Source organism: Dunckerocampus dactyliophorus, chromosome 11 (assembly GCF_027744805.1).
Source record: "Dunckerocampus dactyliophorus isolate RoL2022-P2 chromosome 11, RoL_Ddac_1.1, whole genome shotgun sequence".
NCBI classification, from domain to species: Eukaryota; Metazoa; Chordata; class Actinopteri; order Syngnathiformes; family Syngnathidae; genus Dunckerocampus; species Dunckerocampus dactyliophorus.
The window spans coordinates 7,059,313-7,084,880 of record NC_072829.1 but is presented as its reverse complement, the minus strand read 5'-3'; the positions used below and the strand labels follow the sequence as shown (position 1 = coordinate 7,084,880).

At 40.8% G+C, this 25,568-nt stretch overlaps 1 protein-coding gene and 1 long non-coding RNA gene across 2 annotated transcripts in view; one reads left to right on the top strand and one right to left on the bottom strand.

Moving 5' to 3' along the window:
• The window catches only part of LOC129190397 (uncharacterized), a 56,363-nt gene extending 36,206 nt beyond the window's left edge, over nt 1-20,157 (top strand). Inside the window, exon 3 of the long non-coding RNA XR_008572992.1 lies at nt 19,926-20,157. This is a non-coding gene — a long non-coding RNA (uncharacterized LOC129190397). The remainder of the gene's footprint in view (nt 1-19,925) is intronic.
• LOC129190394 (polycomb group RING finger protein 3) overlaps nt 20,121-25,568 on the bottom strand; it is a 44,812-nt gene continuing 39,364 nt past the window's right edge. The window contains exon 10 of the mRNA XM_054793069.1: nt 20,121-25,435. Within this exon, the coding sequence (XP_054649044.1) occupies nt 25,388-25,435 (48 nt within the window). The 3' untranslated portion in view covers nt 20,121-25,387. The remainder of the gene's footprint in view (nt 25,436-25,568) is intronic.

The following is a 25,568-nucleotide window of genomic DNA, read 5'->3' as shown; positions in this document are numbered from 1 at the left end:
TTTTTCGTGCATGAAGCTTCTACTTGAGTTGGCTGCTATATGCAGTCAGATATTGACCAAGGGAGACAAAATGGGTGGCTGCTGGCTGCGTTGGACAGGTGACTGCTATACACAGGGTCTATAACATGTAAATTTGCTGGGGGGGATTTTTCAGTGGCTGCTATAGGCAGGTGGCCCTTCTATAAAGGTGGCCGCTAAGACAGGTTTGACTGTATATATACTATGAATTTCTGTGACCTCCATTTAAAGTAAATATGTATTGGGGACTGCTGACTCCAGTAGATACAACCATTGGATAAGGATATTGTGTAATAAGCCGTTAATTGAGTTATATAGCTATTTTTAATATCCCAATACAAAGTGTGTTTGATGTAGTAATGATGGTACGGTACAGGACTCTTGTATACGGAACAATGATATAATGCCTAACATGCATGTTCTTGGGATGTGGGAGGAGAACGTGCAAAGTCCATACAGAGATGTTCCAACAGAGTTTTGAACCCAGATCTCTAGACTGTGCCACCATGCTGGCCCTGCACAAGCTAATGACGCTGTATGCATCTATCCTTGCTGCTGCTGACCTTTCAAAAGCATATGTCTAGGAAAAAGATGTCATATTTGTGTGTGTGATTGGCCAGTATTTTTTTTTATTTTTATTTTTTATGAAAAGGCATAGCTGAAATGTCACCTCAGTGTGCGTCATATCATAGAATCCTTAAGGTGTTATTCCTGTCTTTGTCTGACCATTTCCAACACTGTACAGTACATACAACAGAGGTGTCCAAAGCTACTTTTTCCAACCTCGTTGGAATTTGGTATTTTGCTCTCAGGTTTGAGGTCATTAAACATCAAAGGTCTTGCTGTCATGCTCCGCAGAACAGGAATTGTCACTTCCCGTTTTCGCTCTTATTTTGGTATGCTGTACTTACTGCTGGGTGTAAAATGCAGTCGCTTTGCCCCAGTGGTGCTGTGTGTGCAGCTGTGTTCCATTCGTCATCAGTTGCGTTTCCAAGTCCAGTGTCGTCACTTTGACACCGCTGGTTCATTGTCATTGTGTCACTCATCCATGCTGTCTCCTGTAGACATTTTCTTACTTGTTGCAACTTCCCAGGACTCACCTGTTAGTAATTTCACTGAGCCTTTTTCTTGGCGCTTTTTGTTGCCTGTTGCCTGCACCTGCTCGTGCTTATCAAGACTTGTTTTCCTACACCTTGCGCTTGTTTCTGCATACCGGGCATCCAGCATTCTACAGCTTCACCAGATCGTAACACTTGCTTTGACGTTAAGAGACATGCACTGCAGTTTTGATAAAGATGGACTGTGTGAAAGAGTTGTGACAGGTCAAGTGCAAACATTCAGCTGCCTTGATTTTCTGAGCTAAACTCTTCAAAAAAATCAATAGAATTATTGCTGTGACATAAATTGACATGCCTTCCATTTTTCATGAAGATTCTCTGACGCTGGTAGAGCCGTTAAAAGAAAACACGGACCTGTTTTGTCTAACTATTGGCTTCAGCTGCCGTGTTCGTCATGAGTCAAATCTCTTTAAAGTTGACATAATTCTTGCTTTACCATCAGACGGAGGCCATGATGACTTGATGAAGATTCTTGGAAAATTGTGACAGACCACCGAAAATAAACCACATACCTGTCACGTCTAAACTTTGACCTCAGCTGCCGTGACATTAATGGTTCTTATCTCTTTATTAACCAATAGAATTCTTGTGACATGCCCTCCATTTTTGAAGAAGCTTTTTTATGACGGGTAGCGCGCCAAAGAGAAAACAAACACAGTACCTGTCAAGTCTAAACTTTGACCTCAGCTGGATTGATTGTCGAGTCCAATCTCTTTTAAAGTCGACAGAATTCTTGCTATGATGTGAGACTGGAACGCCATGAAGCTTTGAGGAAGATTCTTGGAAAATTGTGACGGGTAGAGCATTTAAGAGAAAACACATCCATCTTCTACCGCTTGTTTGAGGTCGGGTCGCAGGGGCAGCAGCCTAAGCAGGAAAGTCCAGACTTCTCTCTCCCCAGCCACTTCGTCCAGCTCCTCCCGTCAGATCCTGAGGCTTTCCCAGGCCAGTTGAGACATAGTCTCTCCAACTTGTCCTGGGTCTTCCCCGACGCCTTCTACCGTTCAGATGTGCCCTGAACACCCCCCCCAGGGACGCGTCCGGGAGGCATCCTGACCAGATGCCCAAGCCACCTCATCTGGCTCCTCTCAATGCAAAGGCACAGCGGTTCTACTCCTAGGATGACAGTGCTTCTCACCTAATCTCCAAGGGAGAGCACAGCCACCCTAGGGAGAAAACTCATTTCGGCTGCTTGTACCCACGATCTTGTCATTTCCACCACTACCCAAAGCTCATGACCATAGGTGAGGGTAGGAATGTAGCTCGACCGGTAAATTGAGAGCTTTGCCTTTCGGCTCAGCTCCCTGTTCACAACGGACTAATGCAGAGTCCGCATCAATGCAGACGGCGTACCAATTCGCCTGTCGGTCTCGCGTAAAAAACACATTGCCTGTCATGTCTAAACATTCACCTCAGCTGCCTTGATCTTTATGGTTTTGTACTCTGTAAAAACCAATAAAACATGCCCTCCATTTGTGATGAAGACTCTTCGACGCATCTAGAGTGCCAACAAGAAAACACGTACCTGTCATGTTTAACTGTAAGACTTCAGCTGCCTTGATCGTTATGAGTCAAATTTCTGTAAAACTGGCAGCATTCTTTCTATAATATGAGAGGAATGCCATGAGTATTTGGTGACGGTCAGAGCACTGAAGAGAAACGCGGACCTATAATGTCTAAACTTTGACCTCAAACGGACTGACCGTGGGTCATGGGTCTGATCTCTTTAGAAATCATGACAATTCTTGCTGTGATGTCAAGTGTCCTCATGTTTCGAAAAAGATACTTGGGAAGTCACGACGGGTTGAGAGCCGAACAAAAAAAAAACATGTACAGTACCTAACATGTCTAAACTTTGACCTCTGCTGGATTGATCAGGTTTTTGATCTCTTTGGAAATCAATAGAATTCTTGCTGTACCGTCAAAAGTCCTGAAGTTTTGAAAAAGATTCTTGGGAAATTGTGATGCTTAGGGCGCCGAAGAGAAAACATGTACAGTACTAAACACGTCTAAACTTTGACCTTAGCTGGTCCGATCTCTTTACAAATCAATAGAATTCTTGCTGTAACATTAAGCAAAAACTTTTGATTCAAGATTCTTTGACGGGTAGATCACCGACGAGAAAACTGACCTCAGCTCCTTTAACTTTAAACATTGACTTTGCTGGTGAATTGTGGCGAATCGACGCTGCACATGCTGTCATGTTAAAACCAATAGTCATCATTTAGCATCAATGCACACAGCTTTCACAGTATAGAACCTTCCATGTTTAGGTGGGGTGTTGCGTAATCACTAATAACCTTCTCGACCATTCTTGACCTTCCCCAGTGAGACGTGATGCTATGCCGTCATCCAAAATATATAGGAAGCAAAGCAAATAGGTTCAGAGCGAGCTCCATATGCATGTGTTTGAAGTGCGTGAAGGCTGAATCAATGGCCCCCAGACGTAGCTCCAACTAAAGACATGCATACATATTCAATAGGGGAACTCTTACGTACACATGAATAATGGATACTTGCCAAGTGCTACAGATGGAGAACAGCAGAGTGGCGCTAATTGTTGACCACTATCGCTTTGCCGGCCCATCAAGAGTACTACTTGCTTTATTTAAATCAATTTCACCTTTTGATGGAGTGGTGGTGGAGTGAAGGGGGAACCAGACAACATCTTGGATGACTGGTGGGCGCCTTGGCTGAGTGTCATGATTGGTGAAGGCTGAAAGGAAGCTGATGTTAGTCTGTTTTTAGGATACTCTGTAAAGAGGCTTAGATGAGCAGGAAGTCACAGGTTTTCAGACCCCATTTGGACAAAAATAGATGAGTTCTCCCATCTTTTTTTTTTCTTTTCTTTTTTTATTGGCCTGTGGCACATTGTAAAAATGTATTTTAGAAAACAAACACCAAAATGTACTGTACAGTTTCTACTGTTTTTTTTTTTTTTACCCATTTTACAAATTTCTATATATATATATTGAATTTGAGTTTTGAAAGGAGCCGATGGCTTATTTGTATTTATATGGCATGTGTATTTTAAATATAGTCTGTGGGAGTAAATGATCTAATTATCCAATGACTGTAACATCAGTGGTCATTTTGGTCTTCCACCGGATTTCCCCGTATTTTAAAATGCAACTGTTCACAGCCATGAGCTAAGAGGATGTTGTACTGTTGAACTACAGTGGTGAAAGTGTTTGCCCCCTTCATTTATTTGTTTGCATGTTTGTCACACTAAAATATTTCAGATTGTGAAACAAATTTAAATATTAGTCAGTGACAACAACTGAACAGAAAATTCAGTTTTTAAATGAAAAATATCAAAATTTTACTCTGTGGTCTGACGAGACAAAAGATGGACTTTTTGGAAGGTGTAGGTCTTATTACATCCGGCATAAAAGTAATGCCACATTTCAGAAAGAGAACATCATACCAATAGTAAAATATAGCGGTGGTAGTGTGATGGCCTGGGACTGGTTTGCTGCTTCAGGACCTAAAAGATTTGCTGTTATAAATGGAACCATGAATTCTGCTGGCTACCAAAAAAATCCTGAAGGAGAATGCCCGTCCATCTGTTCATGACCTCAGGCGGAAGCAAACTTGGATTCTGCAGCAGGACAATGATCCAAAACACACCACCAAATCCACTGCTGAATGGCTGAAGAAAAACAAAACGAAGACTTTGGAGTAGCCTAGTCAAAGTCCTGACCTGAATCCTATTGAGATGCTGTGGTATGACCTTAAAAAGGTGCTTCATGCTGGAAAACCTTCCAATGTGGCTGAATGACAACAATTCTGCAAAGATGAGTGGGCCAAAATTCCTCCACAGCGCTGTAAGAGACTCATTGCAAGTTATCGCACTTGATTGCAGTTGTTGCTAAGGGTGGCCCAACCAGTTTTAAGTATAGCTGGTATTCACTTTTTCACACAGGGCCATGTAGGTTTGGATTTTTTTTTCTCCTTTTAATAAGTTTCATTTAAAAACTGCATTTTGTATTCAGTTGTGTTGACACTGACAATATTTTAATTTGTTTGAGTTAAAACAATTAAGTGTGACAAACATGCAAAAAAATAAGAACTCAGGAAGGAGGCAAACGCTTTTTCACACCACTGTACATTCATAGACCACAACATTAGGTACACGTGCATTCTCTAATGGCATTCAAAACAGTAGCCAGTGGAAGCCAATGATCCTGGATATCCTAGCCGATACAGGCCACCAGCTCACTTGTCTTCTGTTTACTGTCCAAGGAGCCATAAACAGCCCAAAACTTATTAGACTAATTAGAAGAACACATTATTGGACATGCAAGCCTCGTTTCGCCTGCATGGAATTGATTTATGGAAAGGTGTCCCATCCCACATACAAGGGCATTGATCCGCCTGCAAATAACACTGAAGTACAGGAGGGGAAAGAAGGACCACCAGATGCAGTGTGGCCTATTAATAACTGCAATTAATTCATTCAATTATCAGTGGCTCATTTTTTTTGTTTTTTTTTTATGTGAAAGCATCACAAATGTTCCCGCACATGGGACATTGTGCGGAAGTGGAAGCCTTTTAATTAATGACTTCATGCCATGAAATGTAATTGGGAGAGGAAGCAAAGCATTTTGTAGGGAAATTAAAGTGGTTTGTGGGGGGGATAAAAACAAATGAAGTAGAATGAGTTTGTTGGCGCCAGCCGTCACATTAGCATATTTTCATGAGGGCTTTTCCCGAGGCCTCCTGGCTGCATTCTCCTCCTTTTTTTTAAATAAAGCAACTGCGCTAATCAAGCAGAAACATCACAGCAGCATTTTCGAGATGGAGTGCGGACAGTGACAAGTGCAGATCATTATTTGACTTTTTAGAGTCAAGCCGGGGAAACTTTGGGCTGGAACTCCATAAAGCTGTTGCCAAACGATAACGGCGTCTCGGAATGGGAGGCAGTGACAGCTGTGAGTAGTTGACAGGGGAAATGTTTGCACTTCTCAGCTTGTTTTCCATCTCAATCTCAACAGTCGTCAAAACCACCGTTGACCTGCAGCTAAAAATGGAGATTGCACAACAATCAACATGCCACAGAAACGCTCCACCAGTTCACGACATTGTCAATATTATCATATGGCGTTTTACGTTGGATCATTTCACTTCATTACGTTTGCATGAACAGAATTGAACAATTGAACTTTTTTTTTTTTAACATTTTGTTCTTGAGCTAAAATCAACAAATACCTACAGTATCGCTACCATCCATCCATCCATTTTCTATGCCGCTTATCCGCGGGGGTATGCTGGAGCCTATCCCAGCTGACTTCGGGAGAGAGGTGGGGTACACCCTGGACTGGTTGCCAGCCAGTCAGAGTATCGCTTCCCAAATGACAATAAGATATAATATATACTTGTAGTATATCGTAGTTGTCATTGTGCAGCTTGTATAGCAGTATCGATTTACTATCCATTGAAAATGAGTCAACACACACCCATTGTCTTAAATAGTTGGCAACACAAGTGAGTAGCGAGATAATTCTGTCATGCGTCATGTTCCGGGCTGCATGAGTGCGGCCGGGCACTGGGGAGCTGCAGTTCATTAGGAGGAACTTGAAATCCAACCTGCACTGTGACACTGTGAATCGGAATCCTCTCCTCAGGAAAGACTTTTCCAACATAAGGAGCCCAAAACACATCAAGGGCCTTACCCCGGAACTCAATTGAGCATGTGGGGCATACTCAAATGGATGGAAGCAAGCGTTTGAGATCATACCTTCTAATAGCTCAGCGCATTGTCAAGTAACTTTTCACAGGGGTCTTCAGTACACACACACACACACACACACACACACTCTCACCTAGCACAATCAGAGTTGCGCAACACTTAAGACAAGTGTGTCCAAAGGGGCCATTTGATCTCCTTGGCTTTTTTTTTTTTCCCCCCTATTGGCCCACAGCACATTCTAAAAAAAAATAAATAAATAAAAATAACACAATTAAAAAAGTTTTTTTTTTTTTCACAAGAGTAAATTCAAATTATTAAGAGAAACAAGCTGAAATTGAACAAGTAATTTTATGAGAATAACATATGAGGAAAAATTTAATAATTTTAGTAGCATTAATTACACACACACACACATATATATATATATATATATATATATATATATATATTATATAAATATAAATACGACTTTTTTTAAGTCGTAATGTTATGAGAAACAAACAAAACAATACCAAAGTTATAATTTTTGATTTTTGAAAATTAGGTTGGGGGAAAAAATTATATTATGGGAACTAAGTCAAAATATCATGGAAATAAAGTCATAATATTACAAGAAGAAAATTTACAAGAAGTTGAAATACTATTGGGGGGGAGAGAAACAGCAAAAATGGCAAAAAAAATAACAATTTACCAGTCATGTAAATAGTAAGAGTAAAAAGTTGTTTTCTAATGACAAAAAAGTCACAATTTTAAGGGGAAAAATGGCGTCATTTTAGTAGGATAGAGTTGGAATATTAAAAAAATAAATAAATAAATAAATTTAAGTGGTAATATGAGAAACAAAAAGTTTAGGAGAACTACGTGGGGAGAAAAAGTTATAATTATGAGATTAAAGCCAAAATATTCTGTGAAGAAAGTCATATTACGAGTACAGAATTTACAAAGATTTAAGTAGAAAGTTGAAATATTTGGGAAATTTGAAAAATAGCAAAAATGGAGAGAAAGAGCACCGAAGTTCATAAAATACACTTTTTCACCTATATCACAAAGCTGAGATGCATTTTTTTATATATAACTTCTGATATCTTTATATCTACATGTTGCTTTACAAAATATCAAAGTGGCCCTTGCATCCTTTCATTTTTCAGTATAAAAAAAAACCCTGACTTCAGATATGACTCATGGAAAATACACAATAGATGCATTGTTCTCACTCGCACCAGCCTGACTCTATCACACAGACTTGGCTTTCACTTTCCAGACACACAGGCTTACAGTATGTTTCACTTTCTAGTGGGGGTGCGGCAACTGCTATAGATGCTTTTTGTACTTTTCTTCTGGGCTCTTTCCTCGATCTTCCTCACTGATGAGAGTACAGCCCTGTCACCAAATACTGTATATTGCTCCTATTTTGACTTCAGTTGGAAAATATTTAAAATCATCGACGTAGGAGTGGAAGAGGATTCCAGGAACAACCTGTGCAGCGCTGGTCAATTTCACGCCCAAGAGAATTAAGATACTTGTCATCTCGGGCTCCTTTATGTTGGAAAACAGTTTCCCAAGGGAGGGGGGTCATGCTCTGCTTCACAGTGTTACAGTAAATACATACACAGTATTTTAACAAAAAGAAAAAACAAGCTGCGGGCTACAAAAGGTCCCTACGCCAGACTTTGGACACCCCCTGGTGTGAAATGAAGCAACATGTCAGCGACTATCATGAAAGGGGGCTTCAGATGCAGTCCACCTGCAGTGATAATTAATGAGCATGCTGCGACTCTCACTCATACGCCACCCAGGATAAACAAATCCACACACAGCCGCACATAAATCATCCCGCTCCAACTCGGATGTAAACTAAGAGCGATGGCTTTTTAATCATAATTGAATTGGCGGGAATTCCCAGTCGTCAATATTCCTCGCACGGCTTGGTATCATGTTGTGGGGAGCTTAGTTCCACTTGACGGCTTCATTGCCTCGGTTCCATTCATTGTGGGACGCGCGGGCAGAACTCCAAGGCTTTCTGGCCTCAGCTTACATGAAGATATCACATAATTACTGCGGGAAAAGCAATCACGTCTACGTGGGCTATTTTTAATAATTCATCGCTGATAGAATCAAAGGACGTTCAACTCGTCCTCTGCTGGAGAGAAAAATGTGTTCACGCTGCAGAGGTTTTAATCCTCCGCTTCCAATCAGCAGCCTGTATTCTCATTTGCATGCCGGGTGGTGCAGTGCCGTGTGCAGCAACAATGGCCAAAAGAGAGGCGCTTGTCAGCTGACACGGCGTCCATGTGGAGACTGAGAGGCAATCTCTTTGACACTCTTTCGCATGGAAGCGTCAAGAAAATCATCTCCTGCTTTGACAGGTTTCAGATGACAACTGAGAGCAAGACACGACTTGTTGTGTCCTTGTGTTCAAATGGGCTGAGTCAGAAGAGGCAGGAGCTGCTTGTTGTCCCAGTGGATGAGGCAATTTTTCGATAGGAAATAATCCAAATAATCTGTTCCAGACACACAAATATTAACAAAAAATACATTTTTATAGCCTGGGGTCACCAACCCGTCAATCGTGAGCTACTAGTCGATCTTTGGGACTTTACCGGTCGATCGCATCACATGCCCTCACCTCTTGGAGAACGACCAACAGGCACGCATTATGTCCACTGGACACGCCCGTACACCTCACTGCTATCCAGGCAGCAACCCGCAAGGACCCCGGTTCCGAAAACCTGGTAGGAGGGTACACTAGTACACCGGCTCGCCTCGTACACCGACTCGCCCCCACGTGCTAGCAAAAAGGTTGAGCGACCGAGGGAGGGAGTGACAGAGTGCTGCAGCAAAGCGCCTGCGCATACAACAGTAATTATTGCACGTTAATAGGGCTCAAAGGTCTTCCTTTGTTACCTCCAAAGTTAAAGCACACATAACTCCATAGACATGCACCTCCAAAAAAATCTTTGAGCCGCGACGACGACGCTCCTTAAGGGGGCTGACTGTTGTAGCACATTGACCAGCCCCTCTCTCCTCAATCTGGATCGCACGCACACAACACTGAGCCTACAAACCAACTAGCTGTGGTTTGCTCATGGGGCCGACGCCACAAACCCAAACTGGACCAAGATCCACAAAAGTAGGGGTATAGGGGTGCCCAAAGTGCGGCTCAGGGGCCATCTGCGGCCCATGGCTCATTTGTCATTGCAGAAACAAAATAAAAGGACAGGCTACGGAACCTAGCGAGGGGTAAACATGTCACAAACGAGGCGTGAGCCCAGTGGGAGCGGCGGACAGAGCCACTGATTGCTTTCATTATTCCCCCTCAGATCCAAATGTCAGCCAGCAGGAAGAGAGCAGCCCCATTGTGTTGCCCGATAATTAGAGGATCCATTTTCAGTCCTGCAAGAAGCGAGTGCTCCGGGATCAAAGCTGGAGAGTCCCAGCCTGGACTCTTTCCAAGTCGGAACGCTTTCTTGCCTTGGTACCGCTAACTTAGCTGGCATCTTTGTTGTTGTTGTTCTTCTTCTTCTGTGCTTCAGAACTAAATTACGCACACACACACACACACACACACACACACACACACACACACACACACACACTGAGCGCCCGACTACAGAAGAATCATGTTCACATAAACACTGGTAGTGTTTTTCAAAAATGTGATTTTTTTTTTTTTTTTTTTTTTTAAATGCATTTTGGCCAACCCACAGCGCCCCCCCGCCACTCCCATTGGTGATTTACATACCGTTATCATTCATTTGTAAGCTTGCCGTCTTGTCGTGTTATTAATGCACTGCGTGTTCTTACTGTATTTTTATCACAAAACGTCCTTGCTACAAAAAAAAAAAAAACGTTGCAAGTCAATGATGTCCTCAGCAGCTCTTATAGTTTGCCATGCATTTCTAAATGCCTATAAAGTACGAATGAATGGGATCAACGATGATTTAAGGCTACTTTTACCTCCATTGAAGACGTGATTGTTCCCAAATCCACAATGCTGCAGTGAGACCAACACTGACACCACCTTCCTGTTATTTCTTGAATTCAATAGTGTCTCTCTTTCTCTATCAAAATGCTGGCACTTGCAACTTTCTTGGGTCCCATTTTGGAGTATTGAGGTGAGAATTGGATTATTGAATTAAAAAGTGGAACGACCATGTCTTCAATGAAGGTAAAAGTAACCTTAAATTGTTCATTCATCACTTATATCTATTTATGTGCATTTCAAAGTGTTTTATGGATGTGAAACTACAATTGTGAAACTATAAAAAAAAGTTTTTGTGTTAACATTTTTGCCTTTTGCGGAACAGATGAATTGGATTTACGAGATATTATTTCTTACGAGAAAATTGATTCGGTTAGAGTTGGACCTTTTTCGAAAGAATTAATGATGCTAACCAAGGTTCAACTATTGAAAGTTGAACCAGCTTGCAAAGCAGAGGTCGTATTTAGTGTCACTACACAATCCGTTCCGTTCACACAAACAGTTCTACTTGTCTCGTGTTGGGATGGATTTGTACTGCGCATGTGTAATGTACGGCCTCCGTTGATCTATTTTACGGCAGTTACAGATCATAAACGTCAAGCAACACCTTCTACGATGCATGCGCAATATACATCACCATGCCCACTCCCAAAAAAATGTTAAGATTGGAGAAATTACAACACAATCTGTCTTTTTTTTTTTTTTTTTTTTTTTAAATATCCATGGTGCAAGTGGATAAATTATAACCCCTTTTATTTTTTGGTTGCATAAATTATTTTAAGTTGTTTTTTTCGCCGCTGAAAAAACTACAGCCAAACGCATTTGCTCGCAAGATAAGTTTGGATGGATGCTACTCCGTTGCGGGTCATGTTGTGACATTTGCCGTCTTGTTGAGGCAGCCATCTTGGTGTAGTGGACAGAAAAGCCACCATTTTAGAGTTGGGAGTGGAGTAGGATGCAATTCAAAGGCTATAATAGGCTCGTCCATATGACTGCTTATTAGGGCCAAAATCTGAAATTTCGGGAATAAAATCGTAAATTTAAGAGGAAAATGACGTAAATTCCAAGGAAAAAGTCGTAATATTGCCTTTGCCAAAGGTCACATAAATCCCCCCCCCCCCCGTGACCAAACGTGCTTCCTTTAGTGGCTCAGAAGGCTTGCATCAGCATGAAAGCACACAAAGAAAAGCCACATTGTCACAGGGCTGCCCTCTGTGGTCCTTGCTCACAACTAATTGGCCTCGCCAGTTACCGAGGTCAGCGGGTGTCTCAAGAGAAAGTCCAACCCGAGGACGTCAACGTCGTCGCGGCCTCTGGGTGACCTTTAGCAGCGGGGGCTGAGAGTTTAACGCCATCTTTCCAGCTTCTTTGTGGCAGAGTGAGAGCCGTGTGTTTTCCAGCCACTTATTATCTGCGCTCTCTTTAAGACTAATTAGCCCACGTGAGGTCGGGGCTGACAAAGCTTCTGTTTCAACACTCACACACACGCTTAAGCCTGGATGAAGATACACACCGGGCACCTGACTTTCGACCCTGCACTAAACTCTCCATAGGTTTCTTACACATACTTGGAGACTTTGATCTAATATAAGCAATGATAGATTATGGATTTAATCCAAGAAAAACTAGAAATACTTAAATGTGTTGTTTAAAGGTCCCTTTGTATACAAAATGTACTTTTTAAACTTGTTTGCTCCACTTTTGAGAGTAGCAGTGCTTCTTGGAGACACGTTCTGTCTGAGTTCGAGTGGACAAACACACCTCATTAGCATTAAAGCTACAGACACACAGCAGTGCGTTCCCAGTAGGGCTTACTAAAAGCACTTTTAAACACTTTATGAGGAGCATGAACCGGAGCCAGTGGTGTGCAGCTGCACCTGTAAAAGCAGCAAATGGAGCGATGAACAAACACCACGATGTGATATTCAATCCATAAGCAGCATCTATGGCTTTACACCAAGAAAGAAGAGACGGTTTTCACCACGTCAATGTGATGAAACACGAGACAACTGTATGGACCCAAAGATCAACATCAACCTGAAGAACTGCTAGAATCTCATTCAAAAAATCCAGACATATCAGCATAACGTGTTTTGTAAACCGCACAGTAATACGTCATATCACATGAGGAGCAGTTTGAAGAACAAATCTAATCTCCATCTAAGATCCAAGTGTGATGACGTCCCTCAGTGATGGAGACATCTCTATGTTCCAGTGAACAAACCATGCTGGAGGGAGAAGATGACGGCACATTCCCTGCAAACGCACATGAATCCAAGGAAATGTTGGCGTTTGGCAGAGTGAGCGTCATGAAGGACAAGTTGAAGATCATCTTCATACAAGCAAAGTGAGAAGAACATTGCAAGGTGCAAACAGTCCATGTGAGCTAACTCACTGGCGTCGGCTTGCTGCGTCTCACTCCGCCTTCAGCCGTCGCGTCCTCAGAGCTCGGTACCACCGTCACGAGCTGTCGGACCACAAACGCATTGTGAGCTGGGTGTGTTCATGACGTACATCCAGAAGGTGCATCTTCACTCGTATCAGATCAATTGTTTAATTCTGACAATACACAAGGATGTTGACTCAACGATCTTGAATAAGATTGTCATATTTCAGTGCAACTAAAGACGTGAGTAAGGGTGTTAAAGTGAGAGCAGTTTTAACTCATTAGATGTTGGACAAATTAAGATAAAAACAAATCACTGACTAATGTTAATTAACTATAGAGAGCGTCAATAAGTAATTAAAATATGTGGTACACTAGTAAATAAAGTGTACTTACTAGGCACCACGCTGTGTATTCACACAGCCACAAGAAGGAATAAAAAGTCAGCTGTCACAAGTGCAGAATAAAATTTGTTTTCTATTTCAATCCCGCTGGCAAAGTATGGAAAACGAGAGCTAAAGGGGAGACGTGCTTTAATAATTCCCCACATGACCCAATGAGATTTCGGGCAAAAATGACATTACGTATCACTAGGTAAACCTCTCCACTCGTCATTTTGGGAAGCTGAATAGGGTTTGAACATATGACACTATCAATTGTAGTGTGTGTTGTGGTGTGTGTGTGTGTGTGTGTGTAATGATGCAGGAGATGAAAAGTAGCAACAGTGTGAAGCTAGTGGTGACGCAGCAACATTCTTTTCCCTGCTCAACAAACTAAATGCTGTATCACAATAGAGCGCCACCTATGGTTACATCTGGTACAAGCTAGTATGGGTTTTTTGGAAGCCACGTGACCTTGTTTGTTTTGTTGGCAGGGCAAAGCTCACGGTGCAATAAAACCAATCCTCAACTGAAGTGAAGTTTTGAAATGATAGCTTGATGGACTCAAATGTGCGATTTTGTGAACAGAAACAGAAAAATGACTTTCCTGGTAGGATACAACGAAAAGGACTCAAAGGTTGAATGTTATTTCTGTCCGACTACATCAAGGTCGACCTTGACAGGGTCCAATAAAGTACCTTGTCTCTCCTCTCGTCACGCAGTCAAGCAGGAGTTTCTCGAAGGCAGTGACTAATTGGTGTAAAGGTGCAGGCTATGCAGGAACAGACGGGATGAGGTGAGCGCCGGGCCAATCGATACCGAGTTGTTAGCATCACTCCATCAATGCGGGATGTTTGCATGGCTGTGTGGAGGCTGCCTGGGGAGGATTAGCTGGCTTGAAAGGAGGAAGCTTGGTGGGAAACCAAAAGTCACCTTGCTCCCAACGTGAAGGATGCACAGTCAACCTCATGGTGGCTTGTGATTAGGGGTGTAACGATTCATTTTAATAACGATTCGATTCCTGTCACGATTCGTGGTTGCAGATAGGATTCAAGGACGATTTTTGTTCATTTAGAATGATTCGATTCAGTAACTTCAGTTCTTCAGTAACTTTTCAGCCAAAAGTTGAACCGGTGTGACTGTGAAATAAATACCTGGATACTGGACAGTGCAGGTGATGTTTCCTACTTTCCCGTTACCGAATACCGAATCGGGTATAAATGATTAATAATGCTGGCATACTTATTAGGAATGTTACATTTTGTGTAAAATCAAGTCTGTGATTCATTTTGTCTGATAAAACATGACTTGAACTTTTCATTTGATACCTCATTCACTTCTCTACCCCAAGTATTAAAGAAGTTCAAGCAATTTTCATAGCGGACAATCGTGCCTTTGTTTCCCATTGCTTGAACATTAAGTCAAGACAACAGCTGTGATCGACCCACGGACCTTGGCAAGTACAATATATGGTAACTTAGGCTGTGACATTTGTTTTATAAGTCAACAGAGTAGCCATTTACATTTTTTTTATCATCAAAAAGTCCAGGGAAGAAAATGAAGTGTGGTAATGCTGCAGCAGCACGCTGTATTGGGTCACACTGCTAATTGCGTGTCATTCTGGGGCAAAATTAACATATTTCGCACCATCAGATTTTACTGAAATTTCATCTGCAGATATTCAAGTGAATTTATATCCTACATACCTCTTATCTTGTCCCGAAGCTCCGATCCATGAGTTTGAAAGGTTTAAAGTTGGATTTAACTTTTCTGTGTACGAATAAAAATACACCCGATATCATGAAAACTCTAGTCAAGTAGCCTCATTTGTGAGTGCTGCGTTTGTGCTGTTAAAATTCATGTTTGTGCTGCTTTCATTTTGGAGTTATTGGTTTATTTTATAGGTTAACCAAAGCTTGTTTACCCAGCCCCTGCTCAGAATTAAACCAAAATAGTCTCATTTATTTGTGCTATGTTAGTGCTGCTTTGTGCAGTTAAAACGAATGTTTGTTCTGCTTTTGTTTTTGAAATATTAATGACTTAAGTTTTTGGGTATTAAATAATCAGCCACCCGCCATGCTCAGAATCCAAAAAAGTCACATTTTTCCCCACTCTTTGTTTGTGCCATTTTGTGCATTTTAAAATCTGTGCTGTCATACCTTTTTGAGTTTCTAAGATTTAATTTTCCAGTGATTTACATATCAAGTTATGACGTCATCGCCACCAAAATAGTCTCATTCTTTTGATCTTTGTTCGTGCTGTTTGGTGCAAATAAAATTAGTTTTAATGTGTGCTACCGACACTAAAAATAGGATGAGTTTAAACACTTAAAAAGTGGATGACAACAGAGTTAGTTACTCACACCAGGTGGTACCAGACGAGCCGCATCAACAACAGGATCATCAGGATGTGACGTCATCACCGGAGAAGTCTTTTTAAACCACAAATGAAAACTAATTTTATTTGCACCAAACAGCACGAACAAAGATGAAAAGAATTAGACTATTTTGGTGCTACAGAGGTAGTATTGGACCAAACCATTTCATGTATGGGGGTGGTCAGTCAATATGGAAGTGGGTGATTTGCAACACAGCCGTCACTTGTATAAAGGGACACCCGCTTGGAAGTATACTGCCCCCAGTGGCGGCTTTAGATAATGCGCCACGTGTTCAATTACCCAGGGCAGCATTCTCTGGGGGAGGGGCGATGCAAGGATGTGTGTGTCAGATCAGGGGCCAATTACAGGCAGGTCGCAGGTGCCCCCCCCCCCCCCGTTCACATGAAGTGGGTAAAACCGATGAGAGACAACATCTCAGTCAATGCAAATAAGAAAGTGAGGATGTGGGTGCGTGAAGCAGGACACATTTGATGCGCTCATTTGAGCGCCACTCGGCGACAATTCCATTGGCAAAAATTAGTATAATTGGCTAAAATGTGCAGGGAAATCGTGGGGATCGGGCGAAATCATGAGACTGGGAAATCCCGGAGGCAGAGGTGGTTTCTGACGTGCAGCTGAGGCTGCGGAGAATGATGGAAGGCACAAATGTGGGTCTCGCACAGGGCGCCATTGAAGCTACAACCACCACTGACTGCCTTCTGCTGGTCGGAGGAGTGAAACATCCTCACAAAAGATGACTTTACAAAGGAATTGTACAAATCCACAAGCAGTAAGGGAACTTTTAAAGGCATTTATTGATTAAATACACAGTTAGGTTTAGACAAAAGCTCCTGTAGTTTTGTAAGAAAGAAATTCCAGACCCTCACACCCCTCCTTTTAGAAATGCGACAATGGAATCTGACATTTTCCAACACATCTGCAATAAATAATACAAAAGTAGGCAAGGAGCAAGGGGGGGGGGGGAGGAAAAAAGACACCTTAACAAGTGCCCCTTTCACCTGAAAAATTCGTACTAAATGTCACACAGAACAAAAAAACAACTGAAGAATGAGAGCAAGGACAAATAAATCCAGTCGTGTGTTTCGGGTACAAGAGCGAACGCTGAGAGTTCCTGATCGCTTGGAGGACCAGAAGGCATTTAGTGACCTGAGGACCTGACTGGAAACATACATGAAGTTCTGTGTTCAACACTATATTGCACTTTTTTTTCCTGGCAAATACAACCATTTCCAGACTGTTCGGTTTTGTGTTTTGACCTGAAAAAGCACACAAATGTTTTATCGTAGTTCCATGTCGAGCTGACATGAAGTAAACATCCGCTGGCAAAGAAAAATACTTTTTTGGGAGGGGCTAAGAGGACAAAAATAAGAAGTCAATAAATAAAAGTTCGAGCACGCCCACAGTGAGGCTGGTGACTGTAGTTCAAAGGTCACAAGCACCATGTTAGTCTCATTTTTCTTCACTGCTTGATCTGTTCCGCCAACACAGCAGCATGGTGCCGGTGCCGGCCCAACGAGCCTTCAGGTGAGTTCTAGAGCAGACCTTGAGACAAGCATTGGAACACAAAGAAAACATCCCGCTTGCAAAATGGACACCCACGACTGGAGGAACCGCTTCACGCTGCCAGGAAACCTTTTTGCTTCCAACAAGACCCATAATCGATGCTCTGGCACAGATCAGGTCCAGTCAGAACCGTGAAGGTTTCATGCCTGACCGCCTCCAGACAGCCCAGCGGTACTGACCCATCCAAAACCTGGTTCTGTTAGTTCTGATACAGTGGAACCTCTACGGGGGTTGAACGCGTGATGTGCAATTCTCTGCCAAGACACTAGGGGGGGCTGTTTTCCCGAGTCACCTCAGTCGGCAACCGCAACTCTGTCCGACACGGGGAGTGTTATTGGACAATAGTCCCTTTTTTTTTGCAAATGTTGATCTGAAATCGGAGGTGTTTGCGAAGGTGGGATTAATGAGTCGTGTATACAGGAAATATTGACTACAAGCCGACCAATCACAGCCTTTCCTGGTCATGCAAGGTTTGACTTTTTTTTTTTTTTTTTTTGAAGGTTAATGTCAGGCTACGCAATGAGTGTTTGGAGGGGAGAGGAGCGAGCCGGCGTATCCGTAAGTCCTTGTTAGCCAAGATTTTTATTGTTTTTATGTTTTACTGTTACTGGCCACAAATACATTTGTCGCCACCTGTTTTCTCTCATAAACACATTAAATCGCATCTGGTCTGCCAGACAATGAGAGGATGGGACAGGAGGAATCGGTGTTGCCAACTTAGTGATCAGACCCCGCTAGATGCTCGTTTTTTTTGTAGTTCTAAACATATTTGTTTTGCTTTACACGTTCTTTACTCACTCTTTGCAAATGTGTCATAGCCAATAATGCAAATGTGACAATTATGTCAGGAATAGAATGACAAATAAGTTTGCAGTCTTTTGGGAAACCCTGAAAAACAAAAAAAAAAAAACGTGTCATCGTCTTGTAATACTGATTTGTTCCACCGGAGGCAACAGTGAGTCACTGGTGCAGCAAAGTCTGGTGTAAATGGCAACAGCTTGACCCGGGAAAAGATTTTTCCAGAAAATTGTGAACAAATCTGAAAAATTTGATTAACCTCGGAGGTTCCACTGTATTCAGGTCCCAATTTTCAAGTTTGGGAAAAATGAGGCATGACGACTTCCGCCGCAAAGTCTCGGTGCCGGTCTAGAACTTAAACCTGAACATTCCCTGGGGGATCCCTAATGGAGACGGGACCTGCCTTGCACCTTTGCATTGCTGTGCGTTAAAGAGAGACTGGAGGAGGGGGAGGGGAGTTAGCACCAGAGAAAGCACCAATTTTGCAGAGATGAACACCTTTTGTTTCTAGAAGGATGCAGGAAAGACGAAACAAAACAAAAAAAAAATCCCGTCCAGAGGTCGAGTTTGGCTGTTTGGGATTGTGAACGTAGCTTCCCTTGAAGGTCTCGTCTCAAGTCGCAGCACGTTTTACTGCACAAATCTAAAGCGAATAGATACAGTTGCTATGGTAACAGCTGCAGTTTGTTTAAAAAATAAAAAAATCTAATTTGCCGTCATTTGAAATGATGGACCCAGACCAATGAAGCGCATCCCAGCAGAGCAAAACGGTACACACCAAATATGTGAAATATTAAGACGGCATCACAGCACCTTGGACGATGTTTACAGCTTCAGCGCCAGGACGAGGGGAAAAAAAAAGGAGTGTTTATAGGGCCACTTCAAGAGAATATTTGAGACTAAAAGTCGTAAACTAACGAGAATAAAAATGCTTATTTTGAGTCATTACAAGACTAAAGGCAAATTTGAACAAGGAAAAAAAAGTCAGATTTTAAGCAGTGAATTTGTAAATTCCCACATCCGAGCCATAATATTCTAACTTTTAATAGCAGTGTTTCCTTTCGCATACATTCATTTCTTTGTGGCAGGCAGCTCAGTCTTGTGTGTGACATAAATAAAAAAAAAAACACAAATGTATTTGTAGCTCAAAACATGTGTTTTAGGTTTTGTTTGTTGTTTTTCACTCACTTTTCACAAATGCGTCATGTCCAATTGTACACATTCAACAATTATCCCCTGCAACCCCGGCACTGCCACAAATAGATTGCAGTCCTTTTATACGCATTAGTATAAAAGCCTATTTCATGTTTAAGAATATAAATTGCTCAAATTTAAGCAGGTAATCAATTCAAACATCCTGTCTTCCTTTCCACGCGGAGATTTTTTTTTCACGAAATAAACACTTTATTCTCGCAAGATTACGACTTTTTTCTCAACTCAAAAATATAGGATTTTATTGTTGAAGTTTATGAATTTTTACACATATTTTCCAGCATGGAAGGCCCAATGTTTTTAGTTTGAACTTCTGGGGCGGCAGGGGGTGTCAGCTGTTTGACTGATTATCATTTAATGGGACTTCCTGGTTCACAGGTCACGTGTTCAAGACCAAGAAAATGAGCATTTTCTACATTTATGGATCAGGAAGCCTGAAGACGACAGCAGTGGACATCCGTGAGGTAACAACATGAAGTCTGCTTGCTTTTCATCATGCAGCGTTTTCCTCCACGGTAGGAACGTGCGAGCTGACGCACCAAATGACCAGCAGTCATTTAACTTTTTTTAAAAAAATGAATGAATAGGTTGGTTTCATGCAGAGGACATCCTGGAGGGGGCGCCTTCAAGTATGAAAATTCTACGTTCGCTTCACTCTACAGTAGAACAATTTGATCAAAAATAGGGAAAAATATGAAGAATGCGTCATATAAAATGAACATGATGTCGCACGAGAGGATATATTTTGCCTTTTTGCCTGCACTTCTTCCGAAAGAAGAATGAGCATCAACAAGAATAGAAGCAGGACGTAAGACTGAAGCATCACCGTACGCGTCTGCAACCTGAGGCGCGAGTGCCATTATAGGTACATGGCAGCCTAACCAACGGCACACCCAAGTTTAGTGGAAAATGACTCGACATTTTGTGCTCGACTAAAACGACAAGAGTAAAGTCAGCACTAGGGGTGTAACGCTACATGCATTAGTCATGTTTCGGTATGGAACATTCGGTACAGTACAGAAAGGATTTCCCACCCGATATCGTCACATGTCACAAACACAGTGCAGCCCAGTCTTTGGCTAATGGGAGCCGTAGTTGGCGTTAAACGATTCTATATTTCACATTTATTTTTTATTTTTTTATTCTTATTTTCTGAATTTTATTTACGGTAATTTGTGATTTATCGTGGTTAATCGGTTCCAGACCTGAAGGTGTTATGTGAATTTCCGCAAAGTAAATTGAATATTTTTATAGTTGCCATCAAAATATGACCTCCTTAATACGGTTTTTAACATTAGAGCTCTGCAGACATGAATAACACCCCTATAGTCACCTTTACACTTGTTTTACCCAATATAGTAGACACAATAAGCAAATATAAGACGTAATATAGACTCACACGTTAGCATTGACAAAGTTCCTTGTTCCTTTTTTAACTTCCGGTTTCTGTACAGTACTTCCTGCGGTGTTGCATCAATGTAACATTACTGACACCTAGTGACCAGTGTAGAATACTACTGTGTTTTTCCGGACTATAAGTCACGCTTTTTTCATGGTTTGGCTGGTCCTGCGACTTATACTCCAGAGCGTCCTATTAATGTTTTTTTTCCCACACTGACAGCCACGAGAGGGCGCTCCAGGCTTGTGTGCCAGTATCTGCTTCTCCTATCACTCCTGTACCGCTGATAATTTCCAATGTGAACATCAACTTAAAGACAACTGAGAAAGACGGAACACAAATGCCCTCAAAAAGAAAATCACATTCTTACAAGCAGCAAGTAAACTAGTTACGTTATGATGTTTAGGCTACAGTTCTCTGAATAACTGTTAATGTTACGTTAACATACCAGCTATTCACGTTACGTTAACAGACACCTATTGTACTAGAACTTGCCTTTCAAGAAATTTTATAAAAATAAATTTAAAAATGTGACTTATAGTCCAGCGCGACTTATGTTTTTTTTCTTCTTCATGGTGCATTTTTGGCTGGTGTGACTTATAGCCCGGAAATTACGGTACATACTGTATCATCACAACGCCTTCGAATGCTTTAGTTCATTTAGCCATTTTTATACTTGGAAAAAGCAAAAAGTGTCGAATTTGCTTAAATATGCCTAATAGGGAGTACTCAAACCACAAAACAGCATGATTTATTCATTCATATATTTTTGAAAAAACCTGACAGAGTGAAGCCGTGAAATTTGAAGCGGTGAGGTTATTAGGGAATTTCTAGAGTGTTTTTTTTTTTAAGTTTAATTTAAAAACCATGAAAGCCGTCGATACAAAAGCGAAGCAGTTTTGCATTTTGTTCCCTTGCTGTACCCAAAATAAACCAAACCGTCACCTTAAAGCAGAGGCACGTACCGAAACGTGATGAAGGCGTAGCGTTACACGCCCGAGTCAACACATTCCCTTGGAGATTTCAGGGGTTCGATTCAGACGAAGAGGTTCGTTTTGACGCTTAATTTGCTGATTAGAGCGCAAATCAAGGTTGAAATATTGACTTTGATTTTATGACATCATAAATTTGGGGGGTTTTAATTCGCTGTAAGCTAAAATCACCAAAATGATTAAAAAAGAGAACTTCTTTCTACGCTTGTATGACAGGAGGATGAAACAAGACATTTAATCGGGATGGACGGATGACAACTCTGCATGAAAGCAAACGCGCTGCACGCTCCACAAATGTTTCTTGCGCACTTTTGGAATTGTTTCTCACGTTGTTGCAACTCCAGATGTAGGCGAGACGAGGTGGGGTGGTGGGGGGGGGGGGGGGGGGGTCAAGTTTAGAAGCTTTTGTCGGAACGTACGAAACATATCGGCGTGGCAGCGGGACTGATGTAACCGCTTTCTCCACAAATAACAAACAAGTATAGTAGTAGTATATATTCCGATGTTAATTCGTCTATCATTCGTTCATTAGTTTTTTTCCATTTTAAGCCAACACAAAAAAATGAATATTTTTTCTGAATTTGTTTTTTAGCCTCAAATTTAAAAAATTAATAACGTTTTGTTTCTTGTTTTTCATCTATTGGTTAAATCAGGGGTGTCCAAACTTTTTCCACTGAGGGCCACACAGTAAAAAAAAATGAAGGATGAAGGGCCTTTTTGATATTGTATAAAGATATGCTAAGAAGTTATTTATATTTCAAGAATCTCACCTTCGTGATAAGTGAAAAAGCATCTTGGTAAGATGGTCTTGGTCTCGGTCTCGGTCTTTTTTCCCCATTTTTGCTGTAAATTTTCCAAATATTAAAATTTTCTTCTTAAATAATCTTGCTAAGTTTTCTTCTTGTAATATTATGTCTTTATTCCATCATGTTTTGACTTTATTCCCATAATATTATAACTTTCCCCCAACCTAATTTTCAGAAATTGACAACTTATTGTTTTTCTTTCTTAAATATTTTTTTAAAGATTAAATATTAATTAATATTAAATATTTTTTTAAATATATACGATCTATGCCACTAAAATGACATTTTTTTTTTACTAGTTTCGCATAATTGCACATTTTTTCTCATAAAAATATAACTTTTTTTTTTACTTAATATTTTCATTTTATTCTCTGAAAATTATACTGTTTTTTCCATTTTTGCTATTTTTATTCTTTTCCATTTTCCAACGTCAACTTTCTTCTTGTAAATTATCTTTTCGTAATTAGGAATTTATTCTCATATTATTTTGACTTCATTCTCGCAACATTGTAAAATTACAACTTATTTGCGGTTTTGTTTTTCATACTATTACGACTTTTTTTTTTTTTAATCCTTCCTAATATTTCAACTTCACGCTACTTAAATGTTATTTTTCCAATATTTTGACTTTATTCACGTAAAATTACAGCTGTTTTTCCATTTCTGCTGTTGCTGGTTTTGAAATTTTTCAACAATTTGAACTTTCTTCTTGTAAATTTTCTTCTCACAATTGTGACTTTATTCCCATAATATTTTAACTTTATTGTTGTAACACTAATTTTTTCCTCAACCTAATTTCCCCAAAATTACAACTTTATTTGTTGTTTTGCTCTTCATATTTTTCTTTTTTTTTTTTACAAGTTTATTCTTGTAAAAATGTTTCCTCATTGGAATATAACTTTTTTCTTTTAAAAATTTTGACTTTATTCTCTTAAAATTACGGCTGTTTTTCCATTTCTCTTAAGTTGTAATTATGACTTTATTACCATAATATTTTGACTTTATTCTCCGCAACCTAATTTTCCAAAAATTAAAACTTTTATCTGTTATTTTTTGTTTGTCATAGTGCGACTTAAAAAAATCTATCCATCCATCCACATAAAAAAAAAACCTAACCTTCGGCAAGCACAGCGCTTATGTTTTTGCCGGCGTTTGTCTGTCTCTGGATCCATCAATTTTTAAAAGATTCTTAAACATTGCGAGAGAGGACCATTTTTGGCATTTGTGCATATAACTCCACAAAAAATGGTCAGAGCACTTCAGAAAAAAATTACAGGACAAGTTTCCAGAGAGGTTCTACAGAATATCAAAGACTGATCCAGAACATGTAGGATGATTATTTTGGCGTGAATCACAATATGGGGAAACTACGGCGCTTGGCGGAGGTCTGCGCTCTCTGAGTTCTCCTCTAGCTGCTATTGTTTATTTTCCCCGTTTAAATATATTTTTGAATGCCCTGCGGGCCAATGAAAAACAGCCACGGGCCGCACTTTGGACACCCCTAGCTTAAATGACATAAAGAAAAAGGATAGCAAGATTGGGTTTGAGATGCTTTTGAAGGGGGAGGAGCCGTGACGGTAATGCACAAGTTTATTATATAATTCGGCGTACATTTTCTCGAATTTCTTTGTCCCAGTCCTCCTCTGTCGTCTTCCACGTATGTTTACCTGCATGCCGATGTCCACGCGTAAACTACTTCATGCGCTTGTATCCGTCGTCTTCATATTCTATTTACTTAATGGATGTAAAATAAGAGAAACAAAAGGCTAGTCGTGTTTTTTTCCACACCATTGTGGTGTCTAATGGAAAAAGAAATGAACAAATGATACACGGATTGGATACTGACAGCAAGTCTGTGTTAAAACATTTTGTCCTCCGCTGCTTGACATGTAGATAGCACTTCCTGGATGCGCGCTTTTTAACAGTCTCAAGTCTCTCTCAATCTATGCGCACAGTCTATGTACAATATCGCTATATAGAACATAAATTACTACACAGTTCAGCCTATTCACAATTGACAATCATCAATAGCAAAGAGACGACAAAAAAAGAGGTGGGTGGAAGAGGGGGGGGGACACATTCAGAGACATTTTACTTGATAACCAGCTTAGGATGGACGCCTGTTATAAAATCTTTGCCATAAACTTTCCGTGCTCCCGAGAAAGAAGAAAAAACATTTCATACAAAACCATCCTCCGTTTCCATTGGCCAAAAGATGGTCATGTGATTCCCGACATCTCGTTTGCATGTAAACAGAGCACCAGTAGTGTCTTTAGTCTTTTAAACTGTACAAAAGTATAAATATATGCTTTATCTCCATTTGTATTTTTTTTGTTCTTTTCCTCTTCACATATCTCAGATGAAGCACACAAAATCAACATAAAAAAATGTCACTTTCGTTCCCAAAACAAACACAAAAAAGCCACCAGTGTTGCAGTACCTGCGCGGGAGGTGTTGAGCCCCTACCCCTCTTTTTTGACCATCCCGAGCTGCTGGCTTGTGTGAGTGTCGTTTGTTGTGGCGTTTGCTCGCTGTTGGTTGATCGTCTTTGCATACGTTTGTTAAAAAGATGAGTCAGCACAGGCTGCGGACGCCGGGAAAGGAAGGAAAAACAAAACAAAACAAAAAAAGTGTCTGTTTTCGCTACAGCAGATCCATCTTGGGTCTGTAATGGAGCAGGAGGGGCGATTTCTGGAAGGCAACACAACAAAGTGGTATCAGTGGCAGACATAGGGCACTCACGTATCGTCACAACCTGCTTACTATTGTGTTTATGTCGTTTTCAGGCTTCTTACTGGCTTCAAACGCCTTACAGTGAAGGGTT